This window comes from Lupinus angustifolius, chromosome LG10 (genome assembly GCF_001865875.1).
Source record: "Lupinus angustifolius cultivar Tanjil chromosome LG10, LupAngTanjil_v1.0, whole genome shotgun sequence".
Taxonomy (NCBI): domain Eukaryota; kingdom Viridiplantae; phylum Streptophyta; class Magnoliopsida; order Fabales; family Fabaceae; genus Lupinus; species Lupinus angustifolius.
In genome coordinates, this window is record NC_032018.1 from 3,234,859 (window position 1) to 3,255,875 (window position 21,017).

The 21,017-nt window shown below is 33.9% G+C and overlaps 3 protein-coding genes across 5 annotated transcripts; all 3 read right to left on the reverse strand.

Moving 5' to 3' along the window:
* On the reverse strand, positions 216-7,456 carry LOC109358110 (nuclear poly(A) polymerase 1-like). The gene is made up of 13 exons (XM_019602184.1): positions 7,282-7,456; positions 5,786-6,389; positions 5,618-5,695; positions 4,989-5,093; positions 4,096-4,158; positions 3,846-4,007; positions 3,212-3,325; positions 3,059-3,121; positions 2,617-2,946; positions 2,028-2,192; positions 1,033-1,929; positions 539-609; positions 216-412 (listed from the first exon to the last, which is right to left on the reverse strand). Exons 2-13 carry the CDS (start codon positions 5,903-5,905, stop codon positions 367-369), a joined length of 2,214 nt encoding a protein of 737 aa, XP_019457729.1. The 5' UTR covers positions 5,906-6,389; positions 7,282-7,456; the 3' UTR covers positions 216-366.
* On the reverse strand, positions 9,261-11,608 carry LOC109358119. The gene is made up of 3 exons (XM_019602196.1): positions 11,155-11,608; positions 10,400-10,585; positions 9,261-9,569 (listed from the first exon to the last, which is right to left on the reverse strand). Exons 1-3 carry the CDS (start codon positions 11,533-11,535, stop codon positions 9,285-9,287), a joined length of 852 nt encoding a protein of 283 aa, XP_019457741.1. The 5' UTR covers positions 11,536-11,608; the 3' UTR covers positions 9,261-9,284.
* Positions 13,307-20,104, reverse strand: LOC109358114 (uncharacterized PKHD-type hydroxylase At1g22950-like). 3 transcript variants are annotated; one of them, XM_019602192.1, is made up of 11 exons: positions 19,929-20,104; positions 19,677-19,898; positions 18,727-18,774; positions 18,002-18,178; positions 17,719-17,869; positions 17,483-17,569; positions 16,698-16,822; positions 14,703-14,821; positions 14,240-14,348; positions 13,768-13,806; positions 13,577-13,729 (listed from the first exon to the last, which is right to left on the reverse strand). In XM_019602192.1, exons 1-10 carry the CDS (start codon positions 19,983-19,985, stop codon positions 13,771-13,773), a joined length of 1,131 nt encoding a protein of 376 aa, XP_019457737.1. In that variant the 5' UTR covers positions 19,986-20,104; the 3' UTR covers positions 13,577-13,729; positions 13,768-13,770. The 3 variants fall into 3 exon arrangements, with proteins under 3 accessions (XP_019457736.1, XP_019457737.1, XP_019457735.1); XM_019602191.1 differs by lacking the exon at positions 13,577-13,729 and adding an exon at positions 13,307-13,573 and having other exon boundaries at positions 13,770-13,806; positions 19,677-20,104; XM_019602190.1 differs by having other exon boundaries at positions 19,677-20,104.

A 21,017-nucleotide genomic window follows, 5' to 3' on the forward strand; every position in this document is an offset into this window, starting at 1 on the left:
AAAGCTAGCTAGGCAAAGTTCATAGATATCACAAGATTTATGACCCACTTTTTAAATAAGGATTAAAGATAATTAACCCCTTATTATAAGTCCTTATAGATATCAAGATTAATTCATCAAACTCAAAATGGTACATAATAGAATTAATAAAGAATCAAAACATGTAGAAATTAGGAAATAGAGTCATCAAAATATGTTTTTATTTGAAGGTGCGACATATTCTTATGTACATATATGGCTGAGATTTGATGACTTCCCCAGCTCTAAATTATTACAAAAGTAAAGAAAAACAAAGAAATATAAATGACAATTTCAAAGCCAAGTTACTGTCTTTGGCAAAGTTATTAGCTTTAAAATGTCTGAACTTTAAGAACATTTCTCAGCAGCTTTCCCCAAGGTTGTGAAGTTCATCCTGAAAATAAGGATCAACCAACCAAATTTAACACAGCTTAACTATAATGCCTAAATAACTAATCACTCAAGTGCAAAAATATGAAAAACTTAACAACTACAGTGTTCAAAAATTGATTTTGTTTACCTGATTAGAGGCTTCTGTTTTGGTACAGGTGCAGGAGTTCCACTTAAAAATTGTGCTGTCAACTCAGCCGGCTATTGCAAAAGTGAAGGGGGAAAGTGAAAAGAGTTAGAACTGTCTAAATTTCATAATGCTACATTAGAAACTTGTAATTTTCACTTAAAAGGACAAGTGGTTGGTCAAGCCATAAGTAACAAGAAATGGATATTAGTATTTTCATATTTTTCATATTGCCAATTTCTTACCAAATATGTACTACATCATTGGAGAAAAGTATGTAGCCAAATTCTATCTAAAATTTAATTAAAATTATATAAAAATATAAACAAACATCATCAATGCAAATTAAATTCAACATTTATAACTCATACAGATTTAACTGAATATTAAGGAAAAGCTGGTATCTACAAACTATGGTCTACAACTCTTTCAGAATATTTTATTGAGGAATCTGACAATGCAAATCTTTCAAATTTAAGATATAGTAAGATGTTAACCTCAAGCTCCTCCAAGCCGCCATTAGAACATGTGGTTCCCTTGCAAATAACTTGCTCTTCTGCCACTGCAGGCTTCGAGTTTGAAGAATCTAAGCTGCTGCCCTTCATATCCCCACCATAATCTTTGACTTGATTTCTATACTCAATATTATCTTGAAGCTCATCAGGCACTTGCACGTCATTCGGACAGGACATGATCTTCCGCGCAGCTAAATTTTCTGGAGTTCTAGAAAGCAATATATCAGCAGCAACAGATATATGGTTGGCTTCTTGGTTGCTTCTCACTGATCCATTGGTCTTCTTATCCCCACAAGGAATGTTCCCTGTAGATTCCAGACAAGGTTTCTTGCTCTTTTGGCCATCCATGCAATTGATTTCTGAGTCATCAAATTTCATACTAGAAGCACTAATATGAACTTCCCTGCTCAAGGGAGAAGATTTGGAATTCCTCGGGTTATTATCCATGCTGTCCTCTAGTTGCTTTCTCTTCCTTCCGCTATCTGCTCCAAATACAACTGCTTCACCTACTTGAGACTTTTCTGCTTGATCATGGTCAGAAGCAGAACCTCTTAATCCGGAACCTCGCTTACTCCCCCAAGTCACTTTAGACGGGCGTGATGGCCGGACACCATCAGGAAATACAAAGCTAGGTACATTACGGCGTTTAACATGGGTCAAACAAATGTCCATTCCAGGTTTTAATACATTGTAAGTGTTGACATAATGCTTAAATTCTTCGATAGTTCGTCTTATATCAAATTGTTCACCTTCATTTACTGGAACTCCTCGATTACGATGCAGACCCATAAAGTAACAGTTATGCAAAGGTCTAGATTTGTCTGAAACTTCTCCAGGATGTGGATGGCACAGAAGCACGCCATTAGTGTGCTTCTCAATCTAAAAATTTAAAGTTCAACCAAAATAGGTTATATACAAGACCAGAAAAGAACAAAACTTAACAAGTTATAACATATAATAAAAGTATAGTGTTATACCCTCAATATCAAATGGCGGAGGCGAGACCCAACCCAGCCTTTCCATTGTCTAAGATCCTCCGCATTCTTTGCCATAATGTCTATCTGTAGATAATTATTGTATGCTTCAAAAAAGGGATAAGGCTCAAAAAGTGTATCCCAATCAGCCTTGCAAGCCTCCATAGCCTACAAATACCAGAAATATGATCAAACTAAAGCAACACAAATATCAAAAATAAGAGTGAAAGGCATTTATAAAAGTATATAACAGAAGTCATAGCTGGACGTATCAAAATTAAGAAAATAAACCATCAAACAAGAAATTGTTGTCTTCCTGATAATGTTAATCCATTTATGATAACCTCAATGCATTGTCCCACTGTTATATTTGATCACGGAAATTAACTTGCTGGCTCCATCTCAAATCATATTGGAACAGTGGTGGCTGTGGTACAGTGCACCGCAGTTCATTAGATGAAGAAATAAAAAAGAAAGCCTCGAACCGAAATTTATTTCAATTTTCAAACTTCATATACAGTGAATGATACAGCTTGAGTTGAAACCATTTCCTAGAATTTCCAATGTAAATATTGTTGAAATCAAATCATACCATGCATATTTCACTTCCCCTCTGAAACTCGTCCGACATAATATGCAATGTACTTGATGATACGTTGTAGCTAGAGTTCATGCAAGGGTAAGCAGGAGTAATTATAGGCATCAGATGAAATCTATCCTTGGGATTTCTTCTAGGATCCCAAACTGGAAGTCTAAGAGATCCTTCTTCAATAGCACAAAGCATGATTGGATTTGGCCATTTCCATTGAGTATATACCCTAAAGAACCGAGACACTAACATATTAGGTAATGCATTAGGAAATAGCTGGCATATTCGAGCAACAAGCAATGCCAAGTTTATCCCACCAAGAAATCCTGCAACCTGCCCACAAAATAGCAAGAAGACACATGAGGAAAATCATAAGAACATTAAAAATAACATCGTACAAGTTCAGAACAGCAGATAATCATCCTGTGCAGGATCTATACCATACATTTGAATAAACACCACGGCGCTTTGCCCAAAACCTCATGCATCTCAATGTTGTGCGAAAATTCTGCATTTCAGAAAAGAAAACAATAAATATGAAAATATACCATAGAAAAGCTCAACACATATATGTGAGTATAAATTTAACATCCACCACCTGAATATTTGGAACCAAATGCAGGACTTGATCAGTTACTCTACAACCATTGAGACTACGAACAGTTTGTTCATCTACGTTATGTAATATTGACTCCTTTGATAAATCCAAGTCCTGCCCGACAAAATCTTCTATTAGTAAATAAATGGTAAATAAGAGATAAAGATATAATTATTTTGCACCTTAGATTTGTAAAGCATGCACACAAATCATATGGGAGAATGAAGATGTATGTCTTGTCTCTAGAACTGGGTTCAATTCCAAATGACCTAGATGTTCTAAGATTAAGTAAAAAATTAATGGCTTATTCCCCATGAACCTACAAATACGGTCACAGGCACAGACATTAAGCATATCACAAACAAAAACACTTGGATATAAAAAATGTCCATGTAGGACAAGACATAAAGGAATAGGAATTTAAAACACAGAAACAGAGGTTTTCGCTCTTGCAATTTAAAGCACTGTCTCTTTCATTATAGGATCTCCTTTGATTCAGATTGCTTTCAAATTCTCTAAAAAACCACATATCCACAACTCATGCGGAGGAGATCCATATAGAGGACATAGACAAGAGCAAAACGAACAAGAAGTGTGCTCAAGATAAAGTTAATTAATGTTGCATTCGTCATACTTCAGGAATAACCCATAAAAACAATCTTGCATAGAGGAGATCTATAGGTATTCCATTGAACTTGAATTTCATCACAGGGACATAAGCATCAGGCACAGGGTGCAATTCTGTCACTTCTGGAATCTCAGCTAGTATCTTATGTAGAGCGCCAAAGAAATCTTCCTAAGGCCAATTAAAATAAAAATTTTAGCTGCAGATGATATGAGCTGAAAAACCTATATTTAACCACAAATAGCAAGAATTATCGTACGTCTCTGCTTGTATATCTAGGTCCCACGCAAAGAGTGTCTATATCAGCTCCAGGGCCATGTACCTACAAGATTTAGAGTGAACTTTTTGGTAAAATCATAAAGGCAACAAAACAAAAAAGCTCTTCAAATAAACATGTTAGAGTGCATAGCCAATAATCTTAGTTTTTGGTCCTAGTATCATATTGTTCTGTGCCTTCTTTACTCTGGGATGATTTGTATTAACCCCACTACCTCGGATACTTTCTCTATATCCATCATTAAATTTTGGGACATGTGAGGGTAAAAAACTCAATCAAACCGTATATCATGCATGCTCTATGTTCTGTCTCATTATGGATCAAAGCTAGTGGATTCTTACAGAAGTTTCTACGTAACACGCAATATTGGTCGTGAAATACAATAGAATGAGAAAAACTAAGATAAACAGGCCATCTCAATTCTCAACAATTAAATCATCAATACCGCCATAGAAAACAATTTTCAGCAAAAGCAAACAATAATTCTTGATCCTTATTCTCTTAACAAGTTACAAATTCAAAATACATCAAAATTATCAACTATATAATTGCACACAGATTCCAACTTAACACAAATCATGACATACATATAACCAAGTTCAAATAATCTGACTTTCTTATATTACACAAGATCATCCGTCACAAAAAAATTATCAAATTTTTTGAACATTATACAAGGTTTGCCATGCATAAAATACAGCATAAAAGAGAAGGTATCATCAACAAAAGCAAGATGTCAATTGACAATGCTATCCTAATTCTCCTCTCCCCGTGCTTTCTTCAACAAGCACTCCAAGCTATGATATACAAGCAAAGTGCGAAACAATGATAAATGTGTGTGTGCAAACAAGAAAGATTAGGAAGATAATCCATACCCCAAGCCGATAGGAGCCAGAGGTAAATATCATGGCATTTGCTGATTCTACCAGTTGTTCATATCCCTTTGCACGGCTAACGCTTTTAACCCATATCTTCACAATCTAATTCATATCACAAAAGCACATTCAGCAGAAAAGAATTCACAGGTGGACAAAAGTTTAGGGTGACAAGAGGCTCTCCCATTCCTAGAACTACAGTAGTGATTGGTAGACATGTCAGACCGGGATACAAAAGAATGAGTTTTGTTCTATGTTTGGTGCATATTCTTAGCAAACAAAGCAGAACGAAAGACTAAAAATTAGAACATTTCAGTCCACTGAGAAAGGAGAACATGACAGAACGGTCTCGTCTATTTTTTCCCACCATTTCCTCTCCACACACGACACCAGTTTCCAAATTGAGGATCGTGTTACTAGATGTGGCCGCAACTACAGTATCATGTGATTGCATTCTCACACTAAATCACATTAATGCAGCCGCATCATGACACATCACGTTCTAAAACAAGGTTTCGAACACGAAAAATTCACACCATAAATTCTGCAACGCAATCGCAATTTAAAAAAACGCGACCTACATATCCAAGATGGTACAAAGAGGAAATTAACAAATTGGTAAAATCAACCTGGTCTAGCCTGCCAAGCACTTCCTCCCTACATACTGCATCCTGCTTACTCTCATACAATCCAGCATCTCGCAAGTACTGAACACCCCGAATCCAAATTTAGCAAAAACACAATACATAGAATAAAATCTAAAATCAACATGAAATCGCATCAATTGCAAACAGAACCTTCTCGAGTTCGCGAGTCTTGATCACATCATTCTTCGTTGGTCCGGCCAATGAAATGGGCTCAGATAAGCCAAAAATTTGATGCCCTGTATTGAAATTTCTCAATCCAGGGTTCCCCATGGATGAATTGGTACAGTTTTTTTGTCCTTTTTTTGTTTATATAGTATTTTTTTTTCTTAATGCTAAGTTGCCGTTAGAATTATCAGTTATTGATGGTATTTTGTAGTCTTGTGCTAAAAAACCAAATAAGAACAAAAGGAAACCGGAAAAAAGAACACTATAACAATGCACTGATAATTCTTGCTTAATAGTACAATATTTGAGAGAACGTTCAAAGATGAGAACTTTTCACATAAAAATATGAAACAACAAAAGGGTATTGAAATTACAATGCCAACAATAACAAAATATTACAAAAAGCACAAAAAACCTAGTGCAAAGCTTCTATAGTTATTCTCAAATTGAAATTGAAAGCTAAACACTAAAAGACTTAATCAGCAATAAGTAATGGTTAATCCTTGATGATAAACTGAAAAGTGTTGAATTTGATGAGTTGTTGTTGAAGGGTGTTGCAATTCCTTCCCCAATGGTTGAATCGCAAATGCTTCAAATAACAGATAAACGTGTCGAAGTAAGTAAATAAATGAAGAGAGGAAAAACGGGGAAAGGGGTGAGGAGAAAAAAAGAGAGACATGAGTGCTTACTGAGAAAAGAGAAAAGTTCAATAATGGTGATTTCACAATTGGCTTCCCCTCATTTGTCTTTTCAATCCATGTTTGAACATGTATATAGCATATACAACACGTTGAAGACAAAGTGTATCTATGTTTTTTTTATGTGATAGTGTCATTAATTAAATATGTAATATATTGCGAAGACTTTATTAATTGTTTATATATATATATATTTTTTTTGTTATATAAGTCTTTCTTCTATGTTGAGGGTTAAAAACCTAGTGAATTTTGCTTAAGTAGAAACTTGTTTTACTAAATAGTCACATATTATTGCTTGATGTTTGAAGATTATGTTTCATGTCTCTAAAATAAATGTGCTTCTATTAATTAGTTTAGTCTCATTATTATATAGAGTCAACTAATAACATTAATATGATGTCAGGCCAACATGTTCAATTTGATTACCAAATGTGATATTAATATTATATCATACATGGCACCATATTAAGATAGCATGTGATGTTAATAAGTTTCATATGAGTGATCTCTCTAAAACAAGACATTAGACACTTTATTTCTAAGAATATTGAAATTATGTCATTTCAATATCTTTGTGTATTATTGAACATATCAACAATGTTGTGAACGGTATTTGAAGTCAACCTAGGGAAAATGAGTGAAAACTCCACAACTATGTCATTTATCATAGCATACTAGTGGCAGAGCCTTATACTCCAAATCCGTTATGGAAGAAAAACTGAAAGATTAATTGAATTGAGATGGTGAGATACTTTGTTTCACGAATTATGTATCAAATCTTACTAACTAAATCTCGTACATGCAAGTGGAACATGGAAGATCTTTTATGTGGCTTATGTTAAAACGTGGTTGAAAATTGAAACTATTTTACATGTTTTACATGATAGTGTGCAAGGAGGGTTTTTATAGAAACATTTACTCGATCAAACTATGATTTTGTGGTTCTTTGTTGGAAACTTGCAACAATGGGATTGTTTTTAGAGGGAAAAAAACATGTGTACATTAACATTGTAAGAGTTTTTTTTACCATCTTTATATCATTTACCATTCATTTTCAATCATCATTAACTCTTCAAATAAATAATATAAATCTTTACACTATTAGTGCATAAATATTACACTCTTGTTTTAATCTTAGGAATGATATAGGTAGGGATAAGGGTTGGAGTTGATGTGATTTGTGGGCTACTATTGTTCATTTGTTGTGGGTTTGGAGAAACAAGGATTGTTATAAGTGAGTGGTTTGGTCATTGGTGGCTTTACTTGTAATATAAGTTCAACTGTGTCTGTGACTGAATTGTTGGAATTTGGGAGAGACTTAATCCAGTTTGGAAGAAAATATTTAAAATGGTAGAGTTACATATTGATTTTGTTGTGGTTGTTGATTGCTTCACCAAGTATATAATTATCAGAACCACCACCACTATCCTCATTGTTTTCATTATTATTGTTGTCATGGTTAGTTTTAAGAATTTGAATTTAGAATTATTATTTTATATTTCTATTTTTTATAAGCAAAAAGTAAAATTTCACTCAAACCAATTACAATTTTGACATGACTCAAATTACAATTGCAAACTCATGTGTCAAATAGATCCTTGAAGTAATTAAGTGTTTTTCATCCGATTTGTTTATGTTTCTATCTAGGGGTGTGAGTGGTTTAGCTTAACGTGACCCCAAGAACTTCGTCTATTTTTATTTATGAAATGATAAATTGCTTATCATTTTTATTCAATTCCATTTTTATACCTAACTAATGTTAGATAATGAATGCTTACAAAACAGAGATGTAAAAGATCAAATATTGTCTCTCACTTTGTGATACTTTATAGGCTAAAGTATTGTCATCGGTTGAAGTATAATAAATTTAATTAAAATATAAGTAATTCATATAAACTTAAATGAAAAATAAATGGATTATAATTTTTTGGTGAATTGCAATATTTAACCAGTGGAGTGGGACAAAAGAGTGATACATATCAACCATTACTTGGCATTGGTTCAATAATATAAGTGAGTTTGATATTTCCTTTACAGATTAGGGTATGAATCCATCTACTTATATTATACTTAACTTTTCTGTATTTGGGTTGAGTCCCCTAGTACTCTCTTCTAATACATAGTGGCTTATCAAAAAAAATATCAGCCATTACTCTCTATTTAACTATGCTTATTGTTCTTATGTTAGGCCTCTCAGAACTAGGCCAGATCTTCAAGATTTTTGTCTACATATGTTAATGGAATAATGGGACAATGGGATCACGAACAAACTCATTCATAACCCTTAGCATCATGTCCTCTCCACTGATGACTCCACAATGGAGCTTAGATAAAAGATAAATCAAAAGCAAAATTACCTGTCTATAATTATATTATAGTTGTGTGAAAAAAAAACACAGTAACAATAGTGAGATTAATGTATTTAAATTAAATTAGGATCTCTTTTACATTTAGTTGGGAGGGACAACCACGAACCCGAAATAAGTTAGTTTCTTACCCATAGGGTGAGAGATACTCTTAGTTTTACAAAAAAAAAAATTAAAATCAATCCAAAGAATAATACCAAACAAAAATTGAAAGTAAAAGTGCCTTTCATGAAATGATCACTCACATGCCACAATTTGTTTGTCTCTGCACAATTTGAGATTTTGAGGCATTTGGAAAGCATCTTTACCCTCTGATCCATATACCCATTTCTTTCCTCAACTTAAAAGAACCAATGAATAATAAAATAATATTTGTTCTTTTCCATGTGCTATTTTTCTCAACTTCTTCACTCAAAAGCATCAATCATATGTGCAAGATTTATTGAGGGGAATCGAAGCACCTATTTTATTAGGATACAAAGTGATGGAACATTCAACCCTCTTGTAAAACTTAGGCTCCACCAATTTACCAAGTACATAAGCTCTAGATCGCAGCACAAAATTCAGTTTCAAATGCACTGGCACTGTTGCCATACCTGTTGTACTGCTTAAGCTAGCACCACTTCCATACAGAGGGATCGTTTTACCTATCACAGCCACACTCACCAACCTTTCACTCGTTCTAGATTGATGAAACTCCTCCATCTACAACCGATTTCAACTCACAATGTTAGGAGGGGAAAAAACATGCTTGTAGTTGCAAAAAAAACTTTAATTTAAAGTACTATACCATGATCTTAACTGTATCTAAGGGAAAATTACATTCACCACCTATAAGACTTATTTAATGACACAACACTTTTCTTGAATGCATTGCAATTTCATTGTCATGATAACTGAACCTAAAGGGTATCAATTTATTGTTTGCCCTGCCATATACGTCGTGGGTACAAGTTTTGAAAATAGTCTATTTGCTTGTGAGAATAAGGTTGCACATATCTAACTCCCCTAGACCCCGATAGGTGGGATCATGGGAGCCTCATTCACCGGGCTGCCCTTTCTTTACGTAGTATAATTTCAACCACCGTTATAGGGAGATAAATGTAATGATATCTAAATCTAAAGGCTAAGTTACATTCAGTGTAATTGGGATCACCTTCCTACAGTGAAGTAAATGTCATGATAACTGAATTCAAAGAGAAGTAAGTGTAGCTTTAGAAATAAAAAAGAAGTTGAATGTAATTAGAGAGATCAATACCAACAAAGCGTTGGTCTAGTCGTGTGAGGCCCCGTTAGATCCCTAGGATGACTGGAAAGGTCAAGGGTCGATTCCTAGGAGCGACACTTGTTGAGAGGGACAGCCACACAGCCCGAAAGAGATTAGTTCCTTACCCAAAGGTGAGAGGATACCCTTGATAGTATCAAAATTTAAAAGATTACTGGATGACTCTATAGGCAAGCTTAAGTACAGAGGAATCTTATACTTTTAGTTAAGTACTTAACAAAATAACTATATGAAGTTTGATGGATCTTACATCCCCTGAAGCAATAACGATTTCTGAATAGGACAGATTTAAGGGTGTTGCTGAAACTTGGACCCCAAAGAACGTGCCAATGTTATGGTATGTGAACTTCAAAGTAGAATTTAGGGTGATCATATCAGTTGTCACCCCACTGGCATCTGCACCAGCTTGCACTCTAACTTCATCAAACATTATGCTCTGCAAAAAAGACATATTTGATGAATACCAACATCACAAAAATCTCAAAACAACGATCAAACTTGATGCAACTCAAACTTTTAGTGTGTTGGGGTAAACAGCTTAATTAACCACCTATTCGGTAAGCTACATTGGAATAAGTTTAAAAAAGTTTGTTTTCACAATCTTCCTGGATAAGCTTATGGAAATAAGCTAAAACTTATAGGAAGGTCATAGGGTACTTTCATTAGATGTTTTTACAAGCTTATTTTTAATCTAATATGATGAGCCCAAACATTTCTATGTAATCTCTACTATACATCTCTTTTGTGCAATGCCTACTCCAAAAAAATTGTAAAACTGAAAATTGATATGGACCCAGTTCAGGTTTCAGACTAAAAACATCAAAACAAGGATCAAAATTGAGATATGGGATCATAAAACCTCCCTGGAAATCAAAACTTATGCACTGCAGAATACAAAAAATGATAATAGTATAAAAAAGATGCAAATTTGATCAAGACCCGGTTCATATTTCACCCAGGAAAACTGAAATCAAGGATCAAAACCAAAACTTGAGACATTATTACCTTGACAAAAATCTTGGGTTTCATGGCTTTGCTAACACCCAATAAAATGAGCGAAAACAAAGTGAAGAGAAGAAGAAACTCAACAACAAATGCAAGAAAGTAACAGCGACGAGGAAGAGCATTGTTATGGGGATCTTCATCTTCGAGAAAGCTTTCATCAATGAGATCGATCTGATTCCAAGGCTCTTTATAGTCCTTATGGTGATGCAAGGGAATGGAGTAAGAGTGGTGAGGGGAGGCAAGTGGTGAGGAGGGGAATGATGCAGTGGTGAGGATTTTATCGCCGTCATGAAAATCCCCTAGTGGGCTTTGAACGTAGTAGAGAGGGCGGCGAGTTGATGCTGATAAGCTTGTTACCTCTGAGTCTGTCTCTGCATGCATTGTTTCTTCTTCTTATTTTCTGAACTGTTTTCTGACAATGTTGTTTTCAGGTTAATATGTTAATTGATGAACAAAAAGTATGAATTGGCTGACATGTATTCTTCTTCTTGTTTTTTTTAGCAGAGTACTTGAGGTATTCAGTAGTAGTGTACTAGAGTGTCTTTGGTTTTGGGTCTTCAATTAATTTTTAATGATTTCCACTTCTGAAGAATGTGCACGGTTGGAATTTGATTGTAAAGGTGCCAACAATTTTTTGTTTCATGGTGACAGTAATAACAGTTTATTTAATGCTGATTTTATTTGACTTTTTTTTCACTCCCATATCTCTTTTTTCTATTATTGTACATTAGGAAACAAGTGGGAAGAAATAAAATGGTTTTCCATTTGTTTTGGGTACGTAAATGGTGTTCCATTAAGACGGTAGTGTTGAAATTTATTTTTCTATATCATTTCCTTCCAAGAAACTCGAAAAGCAATGGTTACAGTTGTCAAGAGACATGAATCTACCTAGTAATTCGTATTGTTGTGCTGCCTGGTTAGGTCAATTAAAAAGGGGAAAATAATAATAAGAGTTAACTAAATTAATATTTCTCGGTTTTAATGAAACTATATAAATAATTTATTTTTTACTTATATAAATCACCCTGAATTTATATATATAATTATTGAATTATTCATGCATGAGAGATAAGTATGATTTTTTAAGCAAAATAGAGATATGAACGTAATTAAAAATATGGTATATTGTAGGGACAATTTCAAATAGTATAGGAGTTGGTCTTCATTACTTTTGGTTCGTTACAAACTGTATTAATAATTCTAAGAAAACATTTAAATAATTCTTATATCATATTGTAACTTACTAAATATAATAAAGAAATATTGACTCTTATACTAGTTGTATGTTTCTTTTTTTGTTTAAAAAATTACAGTTACCTCTCTCCTCCTGCACAAGTAGTTAATTTAATATATGTATATAAATTAAAAGTGATCTATATAAGTGTAAAAAAGGAGAGGTGAATTATATAATTTCACCAAAATTCATGGAGTAATTGTATAATTTCCACTAATAATAAACAAATCTGTAAATGTTAAATTTGTGTTAGGTTAATATGTTAACATCAATTAGCAAGATACCTTAGATTATTTATGGGACTTATTTATATATTCTGTCAACAGTTTTTCCCTCAGTATTAATTTCTTCTCCTGAAAACGAAATATAATCTTAGCTGCCTCTGCTACTCATGAGAGATAAATATATGGACTTTATCTTGAAAAATCTTAATTATCTTTATCTAATTTAAGGTGATATTAGATAATGTCTTTACTAAATAGTTTCCTTTAATTTAAACAAATCCTCACTTCAATCGTATATCTCTCTTTGCAAATTCATCTACTGGACCAGTTAATCTTACAGCAAAATTTTGATTGTGAACCATTAAGTATTGAAGTGAATTAGAATTAAGTTTGTGGGGCCATATGAATTATATGGAATAGTTACACAAAACTTTGTAGAGCCCGGAGATACTTTGCACACTAAAATTATTGTTTGGTACATTTGATTGTGGATAAAGCGCCTAGGGGCAAAGCTTAATCTTTTTCAACTTCAGGGGCTGTGTACACTTAAATTTTTGTTACACTTAATTGGGGTGAAATTTCTTGTTTTCACTTTGTTAAGCGTATATTTGTCTGTTAGTGATTAATCAATTTTATATACTTTGTTAAAGTATATTTGATGAATTTTAATCCAATGCATTTTACATAGCAAATCAAGGACTCATAAGCAAAAGAGGACCTGTCCTCAACTTTTCAGGACAAGGACACTAATCTGCCCCTAACTATCAAATTGTCTGAGAAGGGTAAAAAAAATACATGCAACTTTACTCTAACTCCATGAATGGAGAAGTTTCCACAGGTAATAAACTCCATGATGATCACTAAACAACCTTACATAGAACCATGGCTCAACTACTCCATCAATGCAACTACCACGAAGACGACAACAACAACCACAGACTTCAGCAGAAATTAATTGCAGTCGAAATCTAAAGTTCTGATCATGATATTGCGATTTCATGCATTAAGAATAACGTGGTCAATGAAGCACTAAATCAAGCTTACATAAATCCATAAGACATTGATTAGGCCAGGAGGGGGGGTGAATCCGGCGGATAACTTGTACAGATACCTGGAAGTTCACATGTATATCATCATGATCATCCACTGAGCAAAATATTATGCAGTGGATTCACCTTCCTTCCTGAAAATATCCTGTAATCCCATAAAAATAGGTACTTATATTCTGCAACCTCAGTCATGCATTTCTAAGCAGACATTATAAAGAAAACTTAAGTCAGCAACAACTTAAGTAACCATTGCAATCAATCATTCGGTGGGTGACAAGTCACTATTTAACAAAGTTTTACACCAGTTTTATGTTTTCTTTTCGACTCTCAAGGGTTTGTTTGGGGTATGTTTTCTTTTCAACACAAGTTTTACACATTTCCTCTGTCCCTTCACCTATTGTAAAAACTTAAAAGCAATAAACTTGGTAACAGGCTAGCGACACTTGGCCATGCCTGCCTATACTGACCACAAGGTTGGAAAAACGGTGAATAAATGTATGTGCATGTTTTATGGGTAAACTCATACGAAGTTACTGGAATTGTATTGCATGAAGCATTCAAATTAGATAAAGATTTACCATTCTGGTAGCAAGTGAGGATCGCTGCCTTTCCTTTTTCTCACGATTGCACTCATCACACCAGCTGGGGAAATCTTTTTGATACCTTTTCATCTCTCTGAAGACAGAACTGCACAGAAATAATGCAACTTTCATATTTATCATGCCGAGGAAAAACAAAATGAATAGAGAATATACTTATATATCCTTAAATTAACTAATCCTTTCAACCCAAAGGTCAGGGTTAAAAAACATGTGTGGCAAATCACATTCCAGCTTCACTTTGCAATTGGTTTAATCACACAAAATAAGCAATTACGAACATTATTTAATACATAAGGAAAAACTAGACCTGGGTGTAGCTACATACGAAGGGAACAAAAACTCAGGCGTGGTTTAATATAAAGGAAACAAAACTCTAACACGATCATTAAACCAAGTACCAACAGAAGTAACATCAAAGGAAAGCAACAAGTGGAAGCACCTTCTGCACCACAGAAGAAGGTTGACACGATGGCCAGATGTTGTAGCTCTAGCACCATGGCGATGACGACCACGATGAAGAACAGCTTGCCCAGGAGCATGGGAATAATCAAATATCTCCTGCTTTTAAATAAGGGACTCCATAAAAAAAGTGTACAACACTAAATAACTTCATTGGAACAGAATAAAAACCCAAAATGAATAACTGCATCATTTCAATTCACTATCACAGCCAACACCCAACATATGTAGCTATAACAAGTTAACAACAATGAAAAACAAAAAGCACGGATATACTGATTCTCAGTCCCACTTGTTAAACATAATGAAGATTATTACTTTGTCATTGCAAGTTACTGCAAGAGCACAGCTCACCAACTGGAAATATGCTTATATATATATGCATATATATATATATATATATATATTTGTATTTACCATATATATTTAACATAGACATATAGCTAGTGTAGTGAAAGATGCAAAAAGGCACTGAAGTGAGGGCTTTAACGAATCCAGAAGGGAGCAGTGATTCTTGCTGCTTGAGGCGCTGCCCCTTCAGTGAGAGTGGACAATCATAAACTTGCAGCAAAAAAGAGCGGCCTAGTGCACGGGGCTCCCACAAAACCAAATAACATCAAGCATTTATGTTATTCAATTTCCTTGACTTACCTCAGATTGAGTATCTGTATTTACATGATTCTCACATCGTGTGCCCCGAAAGAACAATTCCCCTCCAGAAAATTGCTTACCCAAGCAAACATTCAAAGTTACTTCCGAGTCATCCACATGGAAACCTACAAATGTAAGACTCTTTATAGTAAAACACAAGGCATGTTTAACATCAAGAATGCAGATGCATTAATTGGTGAACGGAGTATGTGATAGGGTAGTAGAAAAGAGGTTTGTTGTTAGGAGTTGTTTGAATTAAATAAAGAGGGAATTCCTAGAATACCCTTACTAGTTAGTTAGACTAGTGTATTAGTTGTATAAATAGAGAAGGGAAAGCTTGTAAGAGGTAGTTTTTTGGAGAAGTTGTAATTGGGAACTGATTTAGGAAATCAGTTAGGGAAGTTACTCTCTTGCCAAAGGAGTTCTTCACCATTGTATACACACTTTCTGCAATAATACAATTTACTGGTCAAGATCACATTGATCTTGTATCGATTCTTTCTTCTATTTTCTACCTACTGTTTCTGTTTGATACCAGTCTTATCAGTATGGCACAGGAATCCAACATGAACAAATATCTGTTACCAATAATACAGCATTTATGGTCTTAAACTAAGTTGTCAAAAATTTGTTAACCAAAAAACCTCATGGCAACAATAATATAATGTTGTAACTTAAGGTTCGCATACTGTGAAATTAGCTAGCCCTCTCCACTGCACATGTCCAACATTATGCATATGGCATATGGAATGATAGAAGAAACATTCATCAAGAAGAAATCATACCCAAGTCAACATCTCTATCTTGACCATATTCAACAACAAATCCATGATGTGAATCCAGGGTTGATCCACCAACTTCAGCAAAGAACACTGTATACCAAACAACTAATTGACTGAGCACATTGAGAGAATGATAGGTAAAAAAGAAAATAACAGAAGCTGGATAATCGTTTCTAGAAAATAAATATATTCAGTTAAATCACCAATAGCTAATGTTAATTATGCATACTTTTAGTCACCTCTAGATAAAGGGCGAATAAAACCTTCCATAAGCATGTCAAGCATTGTTTCAAAGCCAAAGTCTTCAAGTACAGCACCATACATAGACATATAGCTAGTGTAGTGAAAGATGCAAAAAGGCACTGAAGTGAGGGCTTTAACGAATCCAGAAGGGAGCAGTGATTCTTGCTGCTTGAGGCGCTGCCCCTTCAGTGAGAGTGGACAATCATAAACTTGCAGCAAAAAAGAGCGGCCTAGTGCACGGGGCTCCCACAAAACCAAATAACATCAAGCATTTATGTTATTCAATTTCCTTGACTTACCTCAGATTGAGTATCTGTATTTACATGATTCTCACATCGTGTGCCCCGAAAGAACAATTCCCCTCCAGAAAATTGCTTACCCAAGCAAACATTCAAAGTTACTTCCGAGTCATCCACATGGAAACCTACAAATGTAAGACTCTTTATAGTAAAACACAAGGCATGTTTAACATCAAGAATGCAGATGCATTAATTGGTGAACGGAGTATGTGATAGGGTAGTAGAAAAGAGGTTTGTTGTTAGGAGTTGTTTGAATTAAATAAAGAGGGAATTCCTAGAATACCCTTACTAGTTAGTTAGACTAGTGTATTAGTTGTATAAATAGAGAAGGGAAAGCTTGTAAGAGGTAGTTTTTTGGAGAAGTTGTAATTGGGAACTGATTTAGGAAATCAGTTAGGGAAGTTACTCTCTTGCCAAAGGAGTTCTTCACCATTGTATACACACTTTCTGCAATAATACAATTTACTGGTCAAGATCACATTGATCTTGTATCGATTCTTTCTTCTATTTTCTACCTACTGTTTCTGTTTGATACCAGTCTTATCAGTATGGCACAGGAATCCAACATGAACAAATATCTGTTACCAATAATACAGCATTTATGGTCTTAAACTAAGTTGTCAAAAATTTGTTAACCAAAAAACCTCATGGCAACAATAATATAATGTTGTAACTTAAGGTTCGCATACTGTGAAATTAGCTAGCCCTCTCCACTGCACATGTCCAACATTATGCATATGGCATATGGAATGATAGAAGAAACATTCATCAAGAAGAAATCATACCCAAGTCAACATCTCTATCTTGACCATATTCAACAACAAATCCATGATGTGAATCCAGGGTTGATCCACCAACTTCAGCAAAGAACACTGTATACCAAACAACTAATTGACTGAGCACATTGAGAGAATGATAGGTAAAAAAGAAAATAACAGAAGCTGGATAATCGTTTCTAGAAAATAAATATATTCAGTTAAATCACCAATAGCTAATGTTAATTATGCATACTTTTAGTCACCTCTAGATAAAGGGCGAATAAAACCTTCCATAAGCATGTCAAGCATTGTTTCAAAGCCAAAGTCTTCAAGTACAGCACCATATCTATTCATTGTGTTGGGACGCATGATTCGGAATTTTGCTTCAGTCACCCAGTTCTCAAAATTTTCAATCTAGGGAGAACAGAAACACATTTAAAAATATACGAAGTATAAGTATATGCAAAGGTATCCGCTTACAGATTCTAATTTCAAAGATGAGATACTGTTTATACCACAGGTAATAGTAGTTGAAGTGATAGATACCTCCTCTAGCAATGACTCACAAAAGTCTTTCTGAAGCATTTCAAATACAAAAATGCCTGGTGAGGGCTCAGACAATATATTTCTAAAGCTTTGTTCTGAATTATCATGAATTGCTTTCAGAAATGAAGGGACAAAGACTGCAGTAGGATTCAAAGTGTACAACTCTCGATTTCGAGGCTGCAAAATTATGAAAGAAAACCTGTAAGTCTTGCTGAAATAGAGCACAAAAGGAGGAGGAGAATGAGACATGGGGAAGATTCTCACTATACTACTGCTTATCTGAAATCTAAACACATTTATACTATTTTTTGCATTGGATTGAAGTTAAGTTCTTTCGAAACAGCAGCTTAAAAAATGATGGAGTGCTTATTACATCAACGACATACATATACAGTGAGAGAAAAACAAGTGTTAATCTCATATTATGGCTGGACAAATAATAGAGGATGAAGGTATCCAGAAAGAACTTTATATTGTGTATTCGATATTTGGCCAAATTAAAGGTTGTCTAAACTGAGAAGCAGGACTCATTAATAGATTGAGCCATTACAATTTGTTATGACCTTTTTATTTGAGTATTTGCTTTATGTAACTATGTGACATTCTTTCTCTCTTCCACTTGATATCTCCCTGAAATTATTCTTTCAGGCTCAACAACAATTTTGGGTCAACAAAAGCATCCAAAAAGAAATAGTAAAACAAATGAAAATTTGGTTGTACTTTACCTGATAATTTGATATTATCTTCTGTCTATATTCTCTGTGCTTTATGGCCTGCTAAATAACATTGGAACCATCACAAACTTATGGTGTAAATTAATAAATGTAGTAACAATTAAAGTTTGTAGTAATAGTAATGCTGATGGAGATTATGGTAACAGTCAATCAAACTTTGTTTTACAACTTGTTAACCTAAATGGAAATTTTGAAATTCTCAAAGAAACTTCAACCTCTCCATTCATAAACATAGCCAGACAAGAGTTGCTATAGCATTACAATAACATACATGAAAGTGTTTTTTGAAGTTCTCATTCTCAGCATCCAACCTAGGGTTAAAGGGGGGATTCAAAATGTAAAACATGAAATTGTAACACTCTCATGTACGACACACTTGCAACGGGGATAGATGTAATTTTACAGTTAAATTAAATCACTGTCCCAACAAAACTTATTAACTGCAACACCAACTAACAACAATCATCCATTTATGCAACTTAGCAACCTTGACATACAAGTTACACACTTCACCCCAAAAAATAAAAAATAAAAATATAATTTTTATTTTCATATCTAGCTTCGTCTACTTCATTTTCCTATCGCACAAACAAAACACCAAGAAAAATTCAAAAAATTAAGAATAACAATGGTCCAATGTTGCAGTTTAGCAACATTGACAGTTTGACACACAAGTTAGACACTTTACCCCAAAAAAAAAGTAATAAAGTTCCAATGGTTAACTTCATATCTAGCTTGGTTTTCTTTCATTTCATTATCTAACAAACAAAACATCAACAACAAAAAATCAGCATCAAAATATCATTCGTCCATTTATGCAACTTAGCAAGCTTGACACCCAAGTTACACACTTCACCCAAAAAACTAATAAAAATCCAATTTATCCTCTTTATCTGGCTTCATTTTCTTCAATTTACGAAACAAAAGAATCAAAATCATACTCTGTTACGTTCTGTGGGTGGGAGATACTTGAGCAAGATGTCTTGCATGAACTTGGCCTTTTGGTCGCGAGGATCATTGAGCATGGTGGGAGGAAGGTACTTCTCAAGGGAACTCAACAGTACAGCGCTGAATTCCAATTGCATATCTTCGTAATCATCTGGTTTGTGTTCCTGGTTAGGGTTCAATCTCAGACTAAGGCTCGACAAAACGGTGCCGTTTCCTTTGTTTCCAGCTGCGACAGCGCCGTTAGCCACGGTTACCGGCGAGGGAGCTTCCGGGCGGTCATTGTTGCTGCCTTGGAGCGACATTACTTTGAAACAGTTGAGAATTAAGGTCTAGTTCATGGAATTTATGGGAATTAGGGTTTTTGAGGTGAAGAGGAAATGGAATTGCAGAGTTAGGGTTTTTGTGCCAAGTGTTTCAGGTTGATCATGCCATGTACAAAAGCTTGTAACGTATTAAATTTGAAAAATAGCTAAAAAATAATAAAAATATTTTGAATCATATAAGTAGTATATAAATTATTATATTTATTAAAAAAAAACTATGAGATGAAAATTTTCACACCTATGAAGGGTTAGACTACTCGTGGGACTTGGCTACCTTATAGGCTTATAGCATCCACAATGATGTTCTTAAGGTTGTTTTTAACGGAATAAGAACATTCTTATTCTATTCTCTATTGTCATGTTTTTTATTCCTTGTGTTTTGTTCTTAAATAAGAACAAAAGTGACTAAATAAGAACACTCATTATTAGAAGAGAATGACAATGAAAATACATAATCTATAAATAAATACAAGCACAAGGATATCCAAAAACATCTAGAATCATTACAAAAAATTAAATTTTGCAGAAACAAAAATTAAAAAAAAATCGAAGAACCTCAATTTATCTTCTTTGGACGAAAATTCCACTGATAGCATGTATGTCAACAACAAAATTATATTTTTTTTTATTTATAATTGATTTCTAATATTTATAACAAATTATAACCATTTTTAATTTATTAATGAGTAAGTAATTATTCTTAATATTTTGTTATATTTATTGTAAAATATAAAAGTTTAGAATAGGTTGTGAGACCCAAATAAGAATAAAAATAATGTTTATAAGAAAAAGTATATATTATTCTTATTTTACGGAGAATTATAGAAATATTATTCTTCATTATAAATGTTCTTAGCTTCCCACTACTATCTTGTGCAGGATCTTTTTCCTGACACTTAGTTTATTCATTTTTTTGTTTCATGTGATTTCCCATATACCAAAAAAAAGATTATTACTGTAAGACCATTTTATTAGATAAGAAGTATTGAACTGCCAGAAATTTCAATTCCT

Bases quoted from the DNA above. Each gene is read 5' to 3' on its own strand.
- LOC109358119 (XM_019602196.1), bottom strand. From the start codon at position 11,535: ATGCATGCAGAGACAGACTCAGAGGTAACAAGCTTATCAGCATCAACT. The intron at 10,586-11,154 runs GTAATAATGTCT...TCTTTTTTGCAG, and splicing joins AACCCAAGATTTTTGTCAAG to AGCATAATGTTTGATGAAGT. The intron at 9,570-10,399 runs GTAAGATCCATC...AATCGGTTGTAG, and splicing joins TCGTTATTGCTTCAGGGGAT to ATGGAGGAGTTTCATCAATC.
- LOC109358114 (XM_019602191.1), bottom strand. From the start codon at position 19,985: ATGTCGCTCCAAGGCAGCAACAATGACCGCCCGGAAGCTCCCTCGCCG. The intron at 18,775-19,676 runs GTATGATTTTGA...GTTATTTAGCAG, and splicing joins CACCCACAGAACGTAACAGA to GCCATAAAGCACAGAGAATA. The intron at 14,822-16,697 runs GTAAGTCAAGGA...ATTTAAAAGCAG, and splicing joins ATACAGATACTCAATCTGAG to GAGATATTTGATTATTCCCA.
- LOC109358110 (XM_019602184.1), bottom strand. From the start codon at position 5,905: ATGGGGAACCCTGGATTGAGAAATTTCAATACAGGGCATCAAATTTTT. The intron at 3,326-3,845 runs GTATGACGAATG...TTTGTCGGGCAG, and splicing joins TTTTATGGGTTATTCCTGAA to GACTTGGATTTATCAAAGGA. The intron at 413-538 runs GTAAACAAAATC...CCTTATTTTCAG, and splicing joins AAACAGAAGCCTCTAATCAG to GATGAACTTCACAACCTTGG.